The sequence below is a fragment of the Martes martes genome, assembly GCF_963455335.1.
Source record: "Martes martes genome assembly, chromosome: 4".
Classification (NCBI taxonomy): Eukaryota; Metazoa; Chordata; class Mammalia; order Carnivora; family Mustelidae; genus Martes; species Martes martes.
The window spans coordinates 137,321,748-137,343,546 of NC_137891.1; the positions used below are offsets into that span (position 1 = coordinate 137,321,748).

The window sequence follows — 21,799 nt, forward strand, 5'->3', positions numbered from 1 at the left end:
CCTTGGACAGAGGCACAGATTTTTTAAAAAACGATTTCATCACTTCTCACACATATCTGACCCACTGTTTATAGGGCAAGTGCTGTGTCTTGGGTTCTAAAAAGGCAAATGCACATGACACAGAACCTAGTACAATAAAATGTAAAATAAATTCATAGATTGAACAATTATATATAGGGTGACTATACAATGAACCAGGTATTATGGAATGCTCTGGAATGGGCGGTGAGAAATAGGACAAAAGAGGTCTTTGTCTTTGCCCAAACTTCCAGTTTAATTGGGGAGACAGACACTTGAACAAATAATTGAAATGTGATGATAAGGGAAGGATAGAATATAGCTGACAGACACAAATTTTCCAGGGCAGTAAAGAATTAATCCCTAACACCAGTGTTATTCAAATAGGAACAAATAACTGGAGATGAATTTCTCAGCCAACATCCAAAGTTAAGGACTTCTCTGCCAATGAACAACTGAGAAAGACTCAGGTGTCAAAATGCCTACTACAGGTGTTGTCAATACTTAGAGTGTAACTAGAATGGATTATATACCATAATATATAACAATTAAAGTAGCAGATTGTGTTTACAGTGTATGGTCTGAAAGCAAATGGGGAAGGCTTCGGGGGCAGGATGAGAAGGAACCACAGGCAAAAGCAAATCCCCGTGGCTTTTCTGTATTATTTCTCTATGTGGGGCTGTGTTTGACTTTATCCTCCCCCTCCCTTGCTCACACTGGTAGAATTTTTGAACTTGAAATGTTTCCTTGAAAGTGAATAACAAAGGAACAGCAATTAAAATGATTCACTGCCTGGAGCTGAAATTAAATTTAGAAGAATGTCACCTCATGATCTGTTCATAAATTTCAGATCTCATAATTTCAATGAAATTTACTGAATCTCCCATCTACCAATATGCAATATACACTACAACTACTTATGGCAATATAATTGAAAACAGACTCAGTGTAGGCAGTCATCTCAAGTCAAAGACTCGGTTCATTTGGAAGGGCATAAGAAAACACCAATATTAATTTGACTCAAACACCACACTGGAATGTCAAGGTCATGGATACCAAGCTCCCAGGTGCACACACCTGCCCACACACCTGCTAGAGTATGCTGGGGAAACTGAAACAGGATGAAGAACCCAGCTTGTATAGGCACAGACCCACAAAGTGACTGGCAGACTGCTATACCACTCCTTGGGATTTAAAGAGATTATTATCAAAAGCTTCTTGACTCCCCTTGCACCATAACTATACCTCTCTTACACAGGACTTTTTATATTTATGCACAAGTCTTATATTCACTTATATAACCCCTGTCTAGCACGATGGCTGGCACATAGCCATCATTCTGTAAATGTTAGGACAGTAATTCAACTCAACTTATTCAGCAATTTTGCCAGGTCCTGCTTTAGATGCTGAGGAGGTAGGAATGAAGAAAATGCCCAAAGCCCCAGTTCTCCTGGATTTTACATTCTAGTGGGAGAAGAGACAGTGGACACTGAAAACATGCAACATTTTAATTAAAGAAAAGAGCGATGGGGAGGGAGAAAGTGCTGACAGTGGGTGGGGGAGGAGTGTTGTTATTTGCACAGGATGACAGGGAAGGTCTCTGATATATCTGCTGAAGAATCCTGAAAGAGGTGAGAGGGAGCTCTGATAGCTGGAGCAGATTTCTCTCAGTCTGAAAGCAACAAATGCTCAGACCCTGAGATGCAGATTGGGTTGGCCTAATGTCAGAAGAACAACCATGAAGCCAGGGTGCCTAGAGTGGAGTGAATAAGGACACCAGTGATGGAGACAAGATCAGAGAGGTGGGAGCGGAAAGGGAAGAATGGTCTTGAAGGACAGATAATGGAGAGCCTTACAGACCATTGTAAAGCATTAGAGTTTTACTTTGAACAAGATGGGAGAATATTGAGCAGAAGAGTGATACATTGAGAATAGATTTTAGGGGTCAAAATTGGGAGTACTTCTACTACCAGTTGGATCTGTCTGAATAAAATGAATGAAAGCCAGTTAGCAAGCAGATAGAAAAGAACTAATTTCTTGTATGATTCCCAGTGTTTTTCATGCTGGTATAGACACTTTTCCACACTGCTAACTACCCTTATTCTTTTTTCTTTTCCTTTTTTTTGGGGGGGGGGAGTTTTGGGAGAGGGACAGAGAGAGGGGGAGAGAGAGAATCTTAAGTAGACTCTACATTCAGCGCAGAGCCTAACATTGGGCTCAATTTCATGAGCCTGAGATCATGACCTGAGTTTAAATCCAGAGTCGGACACCTAACTGACTGAGCCAACCAGGTGCCCGCTGACTACTCTTACTCTCTAAAGGTATGTTTCTACCTGGCTTTCTCAATTCCAGGCAGCCTGAGCTTTCTAACATATAGGCAGGTCAGTCAATAATAAGTAATCCTTAGAACTGGTACGCAAATTCTTTGTTGGAAGAAGTGTTTACAGAATAAACATGTATGTGTGCGTAAAGTATATACACAACTTACGCAAATGGCTCTTACTTGCGCTAACAGTTCAAATGCATACTCGATGTGAGGCAGCTTTTAGTTCCTATTGGTATGTGGATGTGGCAAACTACCTTCCTGCTTGGAGGATGAAAGAGAAAAGACATGGGAGAAACCAGAGCCCTACAGACTGAATGTTTGTGTCCTTCTAAAATGTATATGCTGAAATCTGTTTTCCAATACAATGGTGTTTGGAGGTGGGCTGTTGGGAGATAATTAGGTCATGAGGGTAGGACCCTCATAAATGAGATCAGTGCCTTTATAAAAGCGACCCTGAGGAGCTCCCTCCCTCCCTCCCACCACCACTTTGCCCTCTCATTTAAGCTTACTGTGAACCAGGAGCCTGCCTCTGGTCAGATAATGAATCTGCCAGACCTCAAGAACTATGAGAAATAAATTTCTGTGGTTTAGAAGAAACTCAGTCTATCGTATTCTGTTATAGCATCTCAAATGGACTAAAACACCAGAGTCCCTAGTGTCGGTCTGTCTACAATAGTATGGGCTTAAAATAAAATCTAAATGCTGTAAAAAAGGACATGACATTTGGGGGGTTGATAGATCCCACTGTCTCGATAGGGCACTTATAAGTGGAGTTACTAATCATGTTTCCCAGCATAGTATTGTTAGATTTAGGCTTATAAGAACGAGTGTTTCTATTAGTCATATAAATTCTCACTTAAGATATATGTAGAAATCCAAGTTCTGATTATGCTTAATTACCACTCTTTTAAAAATTTTCATAAAATAGTCTAGTATTCTATGTGAACATTTTCTTTTTTTAATTCTTATTTCCATGGATACTAAGGTCTTCTAAGCCCTCATCCTTGTAAGTAAAAAATAAAAAGCAATTCTTTCCTCACTTAGATTTGTCCTTTGTTTATCTACTACATTCAGGTCTGGAATTGTATTAATGACACACTTGAAAGCCAGTTTGACTTCAGTGCTTTGTTTTCAGTGTAGACTAATAATCACTTTTAATTTTGGGGGGGGGTCATAAACCTCTTTGTGAAACTGATGGATGTTATAGACCTTAGGGACAAATGTCCATGTGCTCACACACATAAGATACGCAGTATAATTTCAGGGAATCCATAAACTTTCTGAACTCTATCCAGAAAAATCCTTATAGAATAGCAAAATATTTAATCATATTACATATGCATTCAGGTCAAGTTCACTGTCAGTATATACTGAAATAAGCGAAATTTGACTCCTGCAAATAGGGAGTGGTACATTTTTCTCTAGAGTTTTTACTTTTCTGTGATTATAAATTTTTTGGGCACTTTTTCCTTAGTTAGTAAGGGTAACATACAACTTGTCCTCTAAGTAATCTCTCTGTTATGAAATGCATCTATTTCCAGGTTCTCACTCCAGTGCACCATTTCTCAGTTTATACATGAGTGATTCCCACCCAGCAAAGACTAAAACAATAAAGACATGATCTAGACATTTACTTTTGTGAGACAATAAATTTTTTCACTGTTGATAGAATTAGATTAGGATTTTCCATAAACTTGCAACCAAAACTGAACCAGAGATTTCTGGGGAGTAAGATATTAGATTATCTGTCCTTTTGGTGCATTTAAAAAAAACAAAGAAACAATGTATTAATATTTCTAATCTAAATTTTTTCCTCCATTCTATGCATGCCACCTGTTATTGTTCACCAAATTTTTGTTTGTTTGTTTGGTTGGTTTTAGGATAAGGAATGAAATAGTTATGCTTAGGTTGACCCCGCAGTACCCCCCCTCCCCTCACTGAATAGGATAGAGTTCGGGGAATACAGTGGACGAAGCCCCAGGCTTACTTGCTTGGATCTGCTCCTTTGAAGTAGGCATTGACCGTTTCTGTAAATGCTGCTGCAACAGGGAGGGTGTCCTGGGCTCCCATGGTTAGGGGGCTGGGTCCCCTGGAAGAACCTGCACGAAATGAAAAACTTTCATTTATTATGGACATGGGAGACATATTAGTATATGTGGAACTTAAAGCCCATTTAAAAAAAGATTAAAGGATGAAATCTATTACTGAAAAAATGTAATGTACTAAGAACCACGTGTGTATATTCAACATAGAGCTCAAGTATTTAAAAGGAAATATTTGGCTGCTTTACAAACAAACACACTTGAAATTAATTCAATGACATATTTTTCTACAGAAAAAAAAAATCCAAGCAGAAGAATAAAGTCACGGGGGTTTTCAGTGTTTTACATAAAGCATAAGGCAGTATTTGAATGACAGTTTGTACAGCAGGTAGTTAATAAAGAAAATTATTAGCTTCCTATCTCATTCGCCCTGCACTCAAAGGTTCTTGTGTTTCTTTATTTTAAAGGCAAATGGCCATGGGGTACCATGTTACACATTATCCTTTTCTGAATTATTTCTGTTTCAGAAAGCCAATTACCTTCAGATCAAGTAGGCTCAAGTTTACATGTCCAAAACCATTCACAACATAACATACACCATGACTAAGCACAGATGCACAAGTACATCAGTTCATACTCTAAATAATGTCAGCACTCGTGTTTATTGAACACCTGCTACATGCTAGGCTCTGTCCTAGAGGCCTTCCAAGAATTATCTCATTCAAACCCCATATCAACCCTTTAGGATAACCATTATGATTTCCATTCCACAGAAAAGAAAACTGAAGTTCGAAGAGATAAGTAAGGGACTCAACCCAAGATAACCAGTAAGTGGCAACGCTAAAATTCAAAGCTAGATTTGCTGCCCTATGAAGCTCGTGTTTTCCCCATTATATCATACAATTTGTCTAAGTGAAACATTCTCTTTCATGGTTTTGATACAACTTGAGGTTTCTGAAAGGAACAAAATTTAGGATTGTTGTCTTTGCTATTCATCTCTAGTCATGGTACTAGGCAGTAAAGTTTTAGTAATGACAAAGTAGTTAGTTATGTCATTGCTCACCTTCTCCTTCCTATCAAACAAAGCACATTTACTCTTCTCCACCCCGGAGCAGACTATGTATTTATTATGCTTTTTTTCTTTCACCTTTGGTAACTTCTGTACTCTAATCTGGCCATTAAAAAATTTGTGTATCTCCTACTCAATAAAGTTTTCTTTGGTAATTCTCATTCATGCTGGTCTCTTCTTTTACTGTCTTCTTTTGGTGCTCAGTATTTTGGACTTGGTAATTGATTATTAACAAACACCATGCTTACTATCTACTATGTATAAGGCACCATGATAGTTTCAAAGTTAAGTTAAACATAATCAGAAAGTTCAAAGTTAAATTAAACATAATCCCTATTCTCAAGGAGTTACAGTTCAGTGTACTAATATCCTCCATCACTGTTATCTGTTGCACATTTAGTGTGTGTTTTGCCCTATATCATCTATGAAATGTATGAAGTAAGTAGAGAGATCACAGAAGATCTCATCAAGAAAGTGATGTTGGAACTGAAATTCGAGAATGAATAAGATCTCACAAGGGGGAGAAGGAAGAATGTCCAGCACAAATGTATACATGGAACTGAGCAAACATATGGCATTTTGAGAAACCACAGGAAGTAGGGTACTATTTGCGTGTGAGTGTGTGCAAATGCCGTATCGAAAGGTGAGACATGGGAGGAGATGAGGTTGGGGCTGTTAGAAATTAGGTCCTGAAAAGTTTTGTATAAATACTCAGGAAAATTTGTTTATTTTATAGGTGATTTATAGGCATTAAAATCATAGTTACTTTTTGATAATTTAATACAAATCTATGGGTGCTTTTTGAAGCAGTGTGCACACGTGTGCAGCAGTCATGTAATTTGAAATCGTGTTTGGAGGTCTTAAACCTGAGGTTAAGAGCACCATCTCTCGAAGATGGGAGGCCTCTGGAGTATTTGAAATAGGGGAGTTGTGATGGGGCTTGGCTTTAGATTGCTCTAGCGATAGCATGGCAGATAATTTAGGGACAAGGACAATAATGTAGGTGAAGAGACCTCTTAGAAAGAATAAGGTAAAATTGGCAAGAAATGCAGATGTTAGCAGATAAAGGGAATGCCATTATATTTTTCAGTTTTACAAAGCATTTAATAGTTTTCCATGTTATTCTTGTGAATAAAATTGTGAAATTCAGGTGGATAATAGTCTCGTCAGGTGAACTATTAGATGAATCACAGTATCCAATGGGCATGAATCAGCGGTTTTACATCTGTCATGAAGGAAGTCTGTAGTGGAATACCCTGGAGTTCTATCCTTAGTCTGGGCTCTTTGGTGCCTTGGATAAAAGATGCTTAGAAGTGACACATTGTAGTGGCTAAGAGCATGGGATTTTTCATTAGACATACCTGGGACTGAGTCTTGTATCTGACACTTGTTATTTATATGATCTTTGGCAGAAATGATAAAATAACACTCACTTTGTCAGCCCGTTTTGAGGATAAAATGAGGTAAAATATTCAACACAGTGCTTGGTCCACAGTAAACACTCATTAATGATTAGCTATTTTTATGACTGGTATCATAATTTAAGATAATACAGAGGTTATCTTAAATAAGGACAGACTCAATGAAGGTGCTAAACATGATCTTTTGGAATTACTGGGCTGGAACTGAGAAGAAAAATACCAGCAAAAATAAATGTGGAATTCTTTTCCATCAAGATTAAAAATTAATCAAAAAATAAGAATTGAGAAAAACTGGTTTGGTGGGCGCCTGGGTGGCTCGGTGGATTAAGCCTCTGCCTTCGGCTCAGGTCATGATCTCAGAGTCCTGGGATCGAGTCCCACATCGGGCTCTCTGCTTGGCAGGGAGCCTGCTTCCCCCTTTCTCTCTCTGCCTGCCTCTCTGCCTACTTGTGATCTCTCTCTGTCAAATAAATGACTAAAATCTTTAAAAAAAAAAAACTGGTTTGGTGAAAGAACATGTGGAAAAAATATCTGGGGATGGATTTGATCATCAACTGTCATAGCTGGGCTCCAAACGTGTCACCCATTGGGTTATATCAGTAGATGAGTAATAGATGGATCCCCAGAAAGGATGGCTTTACTGCTTTTTGTTTGTGTGCTTTGTTTTCAAGCTCATCAGATGGTAATCAGGCCACATACCCACAAGCTAAAGACCAATTACGCTCTTCAGTGTAATGATGGGCAAGACCATCTGGTGTGTTGTGGCCTGAATGTTTGTGTCCCCCCAAATACATCTGTTGCAAATCTAATGCCGCAGGCGATGGTATTAGGAGGTGGGGCCTTTGGCAGATGATACAGTCATAAGGGTGGAGCACTAATGATTGGGATTAGTGCCCTTATAAAAGAGGCCCCAGAGAGCTATCTTGTCTTTTCCACCAAGAGAGGACACAGCGAGACCAGCAATCTGCAGCCTGGAGGAGGGGTTTCTCCAGGACCTAGCCCCTGGCACCCTGAGCTTGAACTTACAAACTTCCAGAACAGTGAGAAATAAATTTATGTTCTTTATAAGACACCTGGTCTGTGATAATTTGTTACAGCAGCCAGAATGGACTGGGTCAGACATGGAGTCTGACCCATGTCTATCCTTCATGACCCACCTAACTCCATTCCCTCCAGAAACCCTATGTTCAAGCTATGTTTATCTATTGGCACTATAGTCCTTATTTAGATCTAATCTATAGTGCCAGGAGAAAGGAAAACATCAAAACCTTACGAAGAACCCTTTTACCTTAAAGGATGCACAGTTTACAATTCTAAACCCTTCACACCCTGCTACACTGCAATTAATAAGCCATTTTTTAAAAACTTTACTTTTTCCATTTATTGCATGACTTTCTTTGCTGCTATCTGGTCTCCATACCATTTTTGACCAGTATGTATCATTCTGCAGTCTCCAAATGTCGGGCCATTTCCAGCTAGCAGTTATTCTAAATCCATCTTTGTGCAAATTCATCTCCTTTTTCTTTTTAATTATTTCCTCAAGATCAAGTTTTATTACTACCAGCTGAAATATAGGCAGATAAATTTTTTATTCCTAAGAATGCCAGATTATTGCACATAAAGTTTATCCTCCATGAAAAGGCTATTAATAATGGACAAAAGATTTTTTTCCCCTGCAGTACCTGTGGAAATACCTGTTAATAGGATTATTGGAAAACTGGAGAGTCTAAGATGGTGAGGAATTTCAGCCTCAAAGCCTAAGAGGACTAAGAGGGGCCCAGAAACTATTTTCGAATATCTAGCAGAACATTATCAGACAGTGATGCAAGGGACCAGAGTTCATGGACATGGATCTGCAGATTAATAGCTTTGTGACCTTGGGCAAGTCAACTTACTTTTGGTTTTCTCAAACATAAAATGAAGGCAATAGATAAAATCTTGGTTTTAAGATTCTATGATTTTAAGTTGTTTATAGGCATTTAAATTAGAATTTTTCAAGCTGTAGAAACAATCTTCTAAGACAGAACTAAGCTGCTTTGAAAAGGATATCCCTTCATTGAAGATTTGAGTGGATCTGTCAAACATTCACTGAGTCTCTACTATGTGTAAAATAGTGGTGGGAACACCAATATGTAAACTTCCAGAAAATAAGACAAAAATAAACGTATGGAAAAATCTAATAGCAGTAACATATGCAAGCAAGAGCTTAATAGTTCAAGTGACAGCACTTTGAGATTATTTCGCTGCAAAATTAATTGCCATATGTATAGGGGAGTATAGGGGAGTATAGGGGAGGCTTTTCTGTTACTCAACAAAAGGAAGTTTCAGCTCTGGAGTCATATAGACTCGGGTGTGAATCCTGACTGCTCCACTTATGACCTGCATGACTAAAGGCAAGTGATTTAATCATCTATGACTCAGTTTTGAAGTGGAGTAGGTATTTAGGTAGAAAACAAAGGGAGATGATACAGGTTGTATTCTTCATTGAGCATGGAGATAGACTAGCATATCTAGGTTTTTTCCACCACTAACATTCTGTTATCATAAGAACAATGAATTCTATGCATGCATGCTTAATTTTTTGCAGATCACATAGGTGTCCATTATATCTGTTAAAGTTGTTTGATATAATGCTTGGACCAGTAGGACAAAAAGTTGATTGAATGTATGTTTTCTTTTGATTCACCCAAATATGAGTTCCTATAATACTTAAGCATGGTGCTAAATGCTGGCTGGTATGCCCCTCCCTTCATAGAGCTTATGGTATGGAAGGGGACTACAATATTTTTTGGGGGGAGGACTACAATATTAGACACAAATGAAAGAAAAAGCATTATATGAAGAAGAGTAGCTTAATATTATAATTATTAGATTACTGTTAATGATTATTTTTAAAGAATTCAAGGTAGAAAAGGGTATTTATTATGTGTATCCTTCAACATAATAAAATATCAAATACAAGATGGCTTTACGTTCTTCATACATTGAAAGGATGAACAGGTTCAATATAATTATCTCTATTTCACTTGCCCAATGTCACTCTTCTAGAAAGCAGGACAGCTAAAATTCAACTCCAGGTCCTGATTCTAACAAAGAGTAGTATCAACAATGAAAACATCTGTACTTCTTACTACATACCAAGAATTATTCAAGGAGTTCTACTGATATTAACTCTTAATCCTGATACAATCACTATAAAGCAACCACCATTATTGTTCCTTGTTTCACAGATGGGGAAACCGAGGTCCTGAGCCATTCAGCAGCCTGGCCCACACTCACCCAGTTAGTAAGCAGTATGAACAGAATTGGGATGCAGACCTAGGGCTGCCTCAATCTGGATCACACACTCTTACCCACTCTGCTCTAAGAGCCCCGAAGTCAGAACAAATTATGTTAGACATCTGATGGTGCATTTGCAGTATCCCCAGAAGGACAGGCTACTACCACTAGCTTGTGGAGTTCTGACAAAATAGCAATTCCAGGGTCCTGGAAAGCAATTGGCATGCATACTTAAGGAGTTCTGAGAAGTGGAAAAGAGAGTTACCAGTATGTGTTGATGTTTTCTCAAAGGCAATTTTCTATGACTCTCATTACCAAGCAACATCACACATCCCCCAAGGCTAAAAGGGAATTAAACCCTTATAACAACATGACATCTTTAAAAGATAAGGTCATTAACTTGGGGAAGCATTTCCTGAGCAGTTCACTGGAATGTGAGTATGAGGGTGGAATATAAACTGTAGATGTAAACATGGGAAGGGAGAAAGGGGGGGAGAAGGGAGAAAGAGAGATTCTAAAAGAGGAAGATACAAAGGGGAGAAAAAAAGGAGAAAAGAGGGAAGCAAAACACTCAGGTCCAGAAACTGAGTAAGAGTACAAGAAGGCTAAATTTACAAGTAAGTGAATGTTTGCTCGCTGGGTCCACAGAGCAGCCTCTTCTCACACCATCACCAGCTGGTCACTGGCTGGAGGTTAGCCTGTCATGAAGGCATGTGGGAAGCAAAGCTGGCCAGTGGGCAATGTCTCACCTCCCCTTTTTGTACTCTCTTCCCCATTCTGTGTATAATCTTCTCCACTTGGCAGTACTGAAAGTTAGAACTGTTTTCGCCTCAAGACCAGCTCACAGAGAGGACTTATTTTCAGCTGTTTTAAATTTAATATGAATTGATGTCAAAGTAGTGCCTCTGTCAGGGATGTTGGCAGCATTTGTCTCTATGTGCTCAGTAAATGGCAATAACTATTGTTTACTGTGCCCTCACTTGGTGGCAAAATTTTGGAATGCTTCACTTGTACTATCTCCTTTGGTTCACTCAACCACCTCACCAAGTAGGTGCCATTATTAACATCTCTCTTCTTACAGATGAGGAAGTGCTGAGAGCTTAAGTAACTAGCTCATATTCAGAGAGCAAGTGACCTATACCTAGTTACTATTTTTGTCAAAAGACATTTTATTTATTTATTTGAGAGAGAGAGAGTGAGCACAGGTGTGCAGGTGAGAGCACCAACAGAGGGGAAGGGGAGGAGGGAGAGGGAGAAGCAAAATCCCCACTGAGCAGGGAGCCAGAGGAGGGGCTCATCCCAGAACCCTGCTATCATGATTTGAGCCAAAGGCAGATACCCAACCAACTGAACCACCCAGGTCTCCATTATATTAGTTATTATGCTTTGCTATTACAGTAAAAAGTCTAGGCCTGTGTCCGAGGGTATGGACTTCAGTCTTGACTGTGTTGCTTAGTTCACATCTGACCTTGGACAGGTCAGTTATTCCAGCTGCATGCCCATTAAATGGGGGCATTGATATCAGGGTAACAACTCTATCCAATCATAGAAAGGGTTTGCCTTTGGAAAAGCCCAAGTGTCATAAGAACTGCAAGTTTTGGGGCACCTGGTTGGCTCAGTTGTCAAGCGTCTGCCTTTGGCTCAGGCCATGATCTCAGGGTACTGGGATCAAGCCCCACATCCGGCTCCCTGCTCGGTGGGAGGCCTGCTTCTCCCTCTTCCACTCCCCCTGCTTGTGTTCCCTCTCTTGCTGTGTCTTTCTCTGTCAAATGAATAAATAAAATCTTACAAAAAAAAAAAAAAAAGAACTGCAAGTTTTACCTCCTGTTCATCTGAGGTTGGAAACGGTCACTCTGAGAACTGAACTGAAAGCACGAAAAGCAGGAGAGGATGGTTTTGTTTGTTTGAAGACCTTGCAGTCTACCAACCCAAAGAACAGCCCACTCCACCAGGCCTGCTGTAGATGGGAGGTGAGGGACCCTTATGTCCAGGAGTAAGAATGCCACAGATGGAACCAACAGATGGAAGCAATAGAAAGGCTCAGAATGCATAAATGAAGAAAGAATAAATTCCAAGAGTTGTATGAAGTAGTGGACAGTGGGAGTTGGGTTAGTTTTTTCTACAAAAAAGTGAATTGTATTAGAATTAATAAAAAAAGATAATCATGTTCAACAACAAAGATTTCAAATACACAACCTAACCCTACACCTAAAGGAGCTGCAGAAAAACAAAAAAGAAAGCCTAAACCCAGCAGGAGAAGAGAAATAATAAAGATGAGAGCAGAAATCAATGAAATAGAAACCAAAAAAACCAATAGAACAAATCAATGAAACTAGGAGCTGGTTCTTTGAAAGAATTAATAAGATTGATAAACCACTGGCCAGACTTATCAAAAGGAAAAGAGAAAGGACCCAAATAAATAAAATCATGAATGAAAGAGGAGATATCACAGCCAACACCAAAGAAATATAAACAATTATAAGAACATATTATGAGCAACTATACACCAGCAAACTTGACAATCTGGAAGAAATGGATGCATTCCTAGAGACATATAAACTACCACAACTGAACCAGGAAGAAATAGAAAACCTGAACAGACCCATAACCAGAAAGGAGATTGAAGCAGTCATCAAAAATCTCCCAACAAACAAGAGCCCAGGGCCAGATGGCTTCCCAGGGCAATTCTACCAAACATTTAAAGAAGAACTAATACCTATTCTCCTGACACTGTTCCAGAAAATAGAAATGGAAGGAAAACTTCCAAACTCATTTTATGAGGCCAGCATCACCTTGATCCCAAAACCAGACAAGGAGCCCATCAAAAAAGAGAATTACAGACCAATATCCTTGACGAACACAGATGCAAAAATTCTCATCAAAATACTAGCCAATAGGATCCAACAGTACATTAAAAGGATTATTCACTACAACCAAGTGGGATTTATTCTAGGGTTGCAAGGTTGGTTCAACATCCACAAATCCATCGATTTTTACAATACACTAATAAAAGAAAGAGTAAGAACCATATGATACACTCAATAGATGCTAAAAAGCATTTGACAAAGTAGAGCATCCTTTCCAGATCAAAACTCTTCACAGTGTAGGGATAGTGGGTACATACCTCAATATTATCAAAGCCATCTATGAAAAACCCACCGCAAATATCATTCTCAATGGAGAAATACTGAGAGCTTTTCCACTAAGGTCAGAGACATGGCAGGGATGTGCATTATCACCACTGCTATTCAACATAGTACTAGAAGTCCTAGACTCAGCAATCAGACAACAACAGGAAATTAAAGGCATCCAAATTGGCAAAGAAGAAGTCAAACTATCACTCTTTGCAGATGATATGATACTATATGTGGAAACCCAAAAGACTTCACTCCAAATCTGCTGGAACTTGTATAGGTATTCAGTAAAGTGTCAAGATATAAAATCAATGCACAGAACTCAGTTGCATTTCTTTACACCAACAACAAGACAGAAGAAAGAGAAATTAAGGAATCAATCGCATTTAAAATTGCACCCAAAACTATAAGATACCTAGGAATAAACCTAACCAAGAGGCAAAGAATCTGTACTCAGAGAACTATAAAGTACTCATGAAAGAAATTGAGGAAGACACAAAGAAATGGAAAAATGCTCCATGCTTATGCATTGGAAGGACAAATATTGTGAAAATGTCTAAGCTACCTAAAGCAATCTACACATTTAATGCAATCCCTATCAAAATCCCATCCATTTTTTTTCAAATAAATGGAACAAATAATCCTAAAATTTATATGGAATCAGAAAAGACCTTGAATAGCCAGAGGAATGTTGAAAAAGAAAGCCAAAGTTAGTGGCATCACAATTAAAGACTTCAGGCTCTATTACAAAGCTGTCATCATCAAGACAGTATGGTACTGGCACAAAAACAGACACATAGATCAACGGAACAGAATAGAGAGCCCAGAAATAGACCCTCAACTCTATGGTCAACTAATCTTCAACAAAGCAGGAAAGAATGTCCAATGGAAAAAAGATGGTCTCTTCAACAAATGGTGTTGGGAAAATTGGACAGTACCATGCAGAATAATGAAGCTGGACCATTTCCTTACACCACACACGAAAATAGACTCCAAATGGATGAAGGACCTCAATGTGAGAAAGGAATCCATCAAAATCCTTGAGGAGAAAACAGGCAGCAACCTCTTCAACCTTAGCCACAGCAAATTCTTCCTAGGAACATCACCAAAGGCAAAGGGAAGCAAGGGCAAAAATGAACTATTGGGATTTCATCAAGATCAAAAGCTTTTGCACAGCAAAGGAAACAGTTAATCACCAAAGGCAAGGGAAGCAAGGGCAAAAATGAACTATTGGGACTTCATCAAGATCACAAGCTTTTGCACAGCAAAGGAAACAGTTAAAACCAAAAGATAACGGACAGAATGGGAGAAGATATTTGCAAATGACATATCAGATAAAGGGCTCATATCCAAAATCTATAAAGAACTTATGAAACTCAACACCCAAAGAACAAGTAATCCAATCACGAAATGGGCAGAGGACGTGAACAGACATTTCTGCAAAGAAGACATCCAGATGGCCAACAGACACATGAAAAAGTGCTCCACGTCACCCGGCATCAGGGAAATACAAATCAAAACCACAATGAGATACCACCTCACACCAGTCAGAATGGCTAAAATGAACAAGTCAGGAAACGACAGATGCTGGGGAGGTTGTGGAGAAAGGGGAACCCTCCTACACTGTTGTTGGGAATGCAAGCTGGTGTAACCACTCTGGAAAACAGCATGGAGTTTCCTCAAAAAGTTGAAAATAGAGCTACCCTACAACCCAGCAATCACACTATTGGGTATTTACCCTAAAGACACAAATGTAGTGATCCAAAGGGGTGCATGCACCCGAATGTTTATAGCAGCGATGTCCACAATAGCCAAACTATGGAAAGAACCTAGATGTCCACCAACAGATGAATGGATAAGAAGAGGTGGTATATATGTATATAATGGAATACTATGCAGCCATCAAAAGAAATGAAATCTTGCCATTTGCGATGATGTGGATGGCACTAGAGGGTATTATGCTGAGCGAAATAAGTCAATAGGAGAAAGACAACTTTCATATGATATCCCTGATATGAGAAAGTGGAGATGAAACATGGGGGGTTTTGGGGGTATGAAAAGAATAAATAAAACAAGATGGGATCAGGAGGGAGACAAACCATAAGAAACTCTTAATCTCACAAAACAAACTGAGAGTTGCTGGGGGGAGGGGCGTAGAGAGAAGGTGGTGGGGTTATGAACATTGGGGAGGGTATGTGCTATGGTGAGTGCTGTGAAGTGTGTAAACCTGGTAATTCACAGAACTGTACCCCTGGGGCTAATAATAAATAATTTTAAAAAAAGATAATTATGTTCAATTCTATGATAATTTATAGAAGATATTGTGTACAATGCAGTGAGAGAGACAAATAATGTCAGAATCTGATTGAATTACATTTGAATCCTGACTTTTATCACTTACTATGTGACCTTGAGTGGTTACTTAACCTCTCTGAGGTCCAGCTTCATTGTTTTGTGAAATGGAGATGGTACCTCCTACAGATGTTATGAGAATTAAATATGATGGCATAGGATGTCCTTGTTACCTGAAGATAGTATCAGGAAAAAAAAATCACTTAGGAGTGAATGTATTTAGCAGTTCCTAAAATTTAATAATATATAGTGATAAAAGGCTTGATTGGGATTTGAAATTGTCATAGTCTAAATCTGTGAAAGAATCTTTTAACACACTACAGTTAAATAATTAGTGAACTCTTAGATGGAGCAAAATGAATATGTTGATATTTTGAGAAAGGGTTCACTTTTCTGAGAAAATTGTATTAAAGCTTTATACACCAATCTAGGTTCAGATTTGGCTTTGATTCATGATCATAATGAGCCATTACTGCAGAGCTAATAGAGAGTTTTATAAATTTCCTAAGGGCCTCTCAGTTTCTTGATATTCTTTTGAAGTGTGTATGATGTAAGCTTCCTTTTCTTCTTTAGTTATTAATAGCTCTAATTTTGCTAAACCCTCAGCTGACAATGACTTTAACCTAAAGATCTTTACACCATGACTTTCACTGACTTTATATAATCCTGTATCCATTTTATGATTGGCAATTTCACTTTTCAACAAATGTGCACTGTATTTGCATTATACGTCCATTGTTTGTAAGATCAGACATTTATGGAGAAACTGACTGTATTTATGTGATGAGTAGGGATACATGCTATAGACACTAGTGTTAACTTGTGAAAAGTGATATTCGAACAGGGACTAATGTTACAAGTAAATACTTTCAAGTCACATTGGTCTTTACTTTCCTATGAAATCCAATAACTGCAAAGATGCCAGTAATGACACTTGGGTAAAGAGTTTGACTGGGTATCTGCCTGCACATAGGAAACGCTGAATAAATGATAGCCATCACCATGAACAATAAAGAAGAATCACAAACATGATGTACTGCTTCTGGGTCCCCTCAAGATTATATGCACTTAGCACACCAGAGAAGATAAAGAGACAATTAGAACTTCTTACATTAGTAGAAAGAATTGCATCCAAAGCGCTTCCTTGAGAAGGTGAGTTGTGCTCTTGAGAGCTTGCGAATATTAGCGGAAGTGATGATTAATAAAGCAATGTTACTTTTTAAAAATATAACAGCAGCTTCATTTTCAAAAAAAAATTTAGGATAGGTTTGTAAGAAAAGGAGTCAAAATAAAGTTACTATATAAAAATTGTCTAGCTTTTTCTTCTTCTCTACATCTTTGAGTGTTACAATTTTACATAAACTAGTTGGTTTAAATGATATGAAATAGATATGTGTGTGTTGTATACATTTGTTTGTGTGTACGCTGCATATAAACACTTTACATAAATTATTTTGTATATTTTGGTATATTTGTTTACTTTTGTCTATTTGAGAATTTTTGATAGCTTAATAAATACCATAGCCTAATCTAATAAATAATAATGCTGCGAATAGAGCTAAATTGAGCATATACTTTTTGTATTCTAGGGGCTTTGTTAAATGTTTCATATGTACTACCTTACTGAATTTTCATAATTTTAAGAACAAACCTATTATCATCACTATTTTATAGATGACAAAACCAGAGGCTTATAGAAGTTTAGGAGTTTCCCCAATAGCTACTTTGGCTTCTCATATCATGAGATTCGTAGCAAGCTAACTTGCTGTGTGCCAGTAAAAAGGAAAAAGGGCAAACCTCATAAAAGAAGGCATCAGTATTACTGAGTACCTGCTCTGAGCTAAGCACTGTATTTTATGCTTTACACGTAGGGCATCATTTAATTACCACCATAATCCTGTGCCCAGTAAACATTATTACATATTACAGATCAAGAAAGCGAGTCTGAAAAAAGAGTCCTTTGCCTACATTCTCGCAGACAGTAGGTGGTGGAGTCATGATGTGTAGGTCCACTTAACTTTGTGCTCCTTCCATAGAAGGACCCCCTCCCTCACAGTGACATTGTGTAAATTCTATCTGTTACATGCTTTTCAGTGTGCAAGACATTTGCCTCTAGGAAAATGAGGAAGGTGCACCTAAGAAAGTCAGTTTGCACAGAGCAGAGTTAAGGGTATTTCTGGGTGCACAAATGGGATTAGGGTTATTTTCAGTCTTCTTCTTCATAAATCCCTGCTTACCTGCCTGGAGATACATGTACATACAAATATAGTGTGTATTTGATGAACATATATTTCTTGTTTTTCAAATTCCACTCAGTCCAGAAACATGACCAGTTGACATTTTTGTCATGTTTTATAGAGAATTTTCTTCAAACTGGGTCTTTGCTTACAGTTCCCAAACCATGATCCAACATTAATGCCATATTTAATTAATTTCCTAAAATAATATATTTGACTCAGAAAATAAAAAAAAAATACTTGTTTTCATCATCAAAATCACATCAAACATATTCAACCCAAGGACTATTATTAAAAACGGACACAAGGTGGGAGACAAAGCCATAATGAAAATGCTTTTGTATGAGGACTCACATGACCAAATCTTGGACGATTTTGTATAGACAGTACTGAGACATTGTTTGATCCAGCATCTAATCCTGGGCCAGCGAGAGCAAAGTATGCAAAGAATATGAATAATGATGTCAAGTGCTAATTTGCATAGAGTGCCTATGTGCGATGGCCACTGTGCTTAATACTTTACGTGCATATTGTCTTCTACTCTCAAAACATCTCCTTGAGGTACATATCATTATTATGTATGTTGTACCATTGAAGGAACTGAATCTTAGTAAAATCATATAATTTGCTCAAGGTAACTTGCTCTACAGTAAGCAGAGGTGCTGGGACTGAAAACCAGGTCTAAATTCAATGGCACTATTTATTATTATTATTATTATTAACATATAATGTATTATTTGTTTCAAGGGTATAGGTCTGTGATTCAACAGTCTTATACAATACACAGAGCTCACCACAACACATATCCTCCTCAGTGAATTCAGTGGTATTCTTAAATCCTATTCTATATTACCAATGTTTGCCCATTCATGTTAGTGAGCTTTGTTCCAAGATTTAGCTGGATACACAGTGTGCATCCTTAGTGGGGGAGTATCACCCCAAAGGGTATGAAAACTGGTTCTTGGGAGAAGGCGAAAGAAATTCATATATACATATATATATATATATATATAAAATAAATAAACATACAGTACACAAACAGATGTATAGTATATTTGTGATATTAAAATTCTACTGGGGGCAGTTAGGGGAAAACAAAGGTCTAAATAGAATCCCTGGGTAAGAGGAGGGGATAATGAAGAAAAGTTTGAGTTGCACTGGTTTCTAGTTTTAAAAGAGCTATGGATGTGAATGTCCCTGTAAACCTCAGCAACTCTCTTGGGGAAGACTTCAAGCGCTGGTTTTGCTAGAGGATAATAGTTTCTTTCTTCAAACTGAGGCTGAGTGAATAAAATCTGCAGTGCCACAATTATGAGTGATCTAATCAAGATACTTTGGAAAATATCTAGTAAGGACCATACAAAGGAACAGAGTACAGGAGAGAAAGGCTGGAGAGCTTGGTCAAGCCAGGAGAGGTGTTCTCCCATGAGCAACATGAGCAGTCCCTGAGCTGAGGCAGGGAGGAAGTGAATATAGTCAGGGAATCTGATAACCTCAGAGAAGCTCAAGGAGCCGGGGTCGGGTTTCAAACCAAACAGGGCAAGGCCAAGCTACAATGGTAGGGGATAGTGACACAGATCCAAGAGCACCAAGGGAACAAGCAAAGAGTCTGTTAAGGAACAGGGAGAATCAGAGGTTCCAAAAAAGATACCCAAGCATGTTTGGGTAGGAGAAATCTGTTTTCCTGTGGAAGGTCTGGTATGTATTTTTAGAGAAGTGATGGCTACTTGAAGGTACGGCCTGGAGTTGACAACACTAAATTAGCTTGTTACAGTCTTCCTCAAGTACAAGTGGACAACGTGAAGACTTTTAAAAAGGAACAAGGTATTCACCGAACAACTGTAAATGATGAAAAAGTATGAAAAGTTCAGCCTCACTAGTTACCAACGAAAGGCAACAAGATGAGAGAACTTTTTCCTCTTTCAGATTAGAAAAGATCTAATAAACCAATGCTTCATGAAATAGGCACCATAAGATAATGTTAATGAAAGTAAAAATTGGTATAACCTTTCTAGAAAATTGCTTGGCAATGTGTACCATGAACTTTTAAAAGCTGCACAATTTTAGCCCATTATTCCCATTTTAAGAATCTATTCTAAGAAAAATATCTTCAGGCCAAAGAATTATATGCAAAGATGTTCACTGCATGTGGGAAAACTTGAAGCAATTTAAATGCCTAATAATTGAAGTGAAATAAATCATGATTCATGACAATGAAATGCTCCGCAGATGTTAAAAATCTTCAGTAATTAAAAATGGAGCTAAAACCAATTATATATCACATTTTTTCCAATTAGATTGGAAAAAGTAAGAAGTAGTGATATAACTATGTTGTTAAGGGCATGGAAAAATTGTTAGTCATAATACTGCTATGAACTTTTTGGACATTTGGTAATAACATATTGATGTTTAAATTGTGCATACCCTTTAATATAGCAATTCCATTTTTAGCAACTTATCTTTGGAACAAATTAAGACAAGTACATGAGGATACAGGTTGAAGGCTTCTCATTGCACCATTTTACATAATAGCAATAAAAAGGATAAAAACCTAAATATCCCCCAATAGAAAATAGGTCCATGCATATAATACTATAGACTCATTACCATGGTTATACAGATGCATGTTTATATATGCACATACATGTACACACACACACACACACACACACACACACTGCGTATGGTAAGTTGAAATGGCTACTATTGGGGTGCTTGGGTGGCTTAGTCCGTTGAGCGTCTGACTCTTGGTTTCAGCTTAGATTGTGATCTTAGCGTCCTGAGATCAAGCCCCGCTTCAGGCTCTGAGCTCAGCGCGGAGTCTGCTGGAGAGTCTCTCTCCCTCTCCCCCTACTGGCGTGCATGTTCTCTCTCAAAAAATAAATAAATCTTAAAGAAAAAAAAAAAAAAAGAAATGACTACTATTGACTGAAGATCACAGGGCAGATTATATATTCTATTTGCATGAAATTCTAGGTAGCGTATTTCCTTGATCTTAAGAAACATAATTTGATAACATTTTCACATTTTTGAAGTGAAATGCAACTTGTAAACAAGGTCAAAAGAAACCTGGCGGCTGCTAACAGAGCAGGTTCTGCCGTTGTCTTTGTCTGTACTTGTGGGAGTGTCACCATGAGTAGAATTTAGCAGCTCACCTCACAGTCTCCTCAGTCGAGCTGAGTTACTTGGATTGGTCAGCCTCTCATGATTGTATTTGAACTTACATTTGGATCCTTCTTTCCCCTTAAAATACTTTTTACAAAAGATTCCTTCTGATGCAGCAATAAAGTGAAAGGTTATTTGTACACAGGAGATAAAGGGTCACATGCCAGTCTACGCAACTGGAGGCAGGAGAAACCGCCACATCCTTTGTAAACTAAACCACAGACTTTTGAAAGATGGGGCAAGTAAGTTATGACTAAATTATGCATCATGAAAGAATATGTAACTCAGGTGCTAAAACTGTATCTGTCGAAAACTTCTAGATGACTTTTGAAAAAGCTGTTTACCTTTGGCAATTTATAAATCAACTCGGGAATCCTAACGCAGCTAAAAGCCTGGAATATTTTATGTGCCTCCAACTTCAACTATCAACATCAAAGAGAAGAAAGAGGTCAAGGTGATGAGCGTGCGGCATAAAACTCTAACTGCTGAGGGTCGGAATTGATTTAGACCCATCTTTTATTCTGAATATGAAATAGGTTTAGACTCAATTTCTAATTGTTATACTGAAGATGGTGACCTGCATTTGGTCTATTAATGTTGCTAGAAAAAGTGTTTTTCTACATTTAATGAAGTTTATCTTGCACCCCCAAAATTATTTTTAAACCAGTGGAGCACATCCTAAAGGATAGTCTTCTGGGATCAAGTTAATGTAACACACACACGTATGTGTATAGATATATAGAGAGAGGCTTTTCT

The 21,799-nt window shown here is 38.1% G+C and overlaps 1 protein-coding gene across 1 annotated transcript in view; it reads right to left on the bottom strand.

Moving 5' to 3' along the window:
* Positions 1 to 21,799, bottom strand: part of SGIP1 (SH3GL interacting endocytic adaptor 1) — a gene marked incomplete at its 5' end in the record, with an annotated part of 205,115 nt that overhangs the window by 15,698 nt on the left and 167,618 nt on the right. The window contains one exon of the mRNA XM_080801691.1: positions 4,332 to 4,443. Coding sequence (XP_080657817.1) covers positions 4,332 to 4,443 — 112 coding nt within the window. The remainder of the gene's footprint in view (positions 1 to 4,331; positions 4,444 to 21,799) is intronic.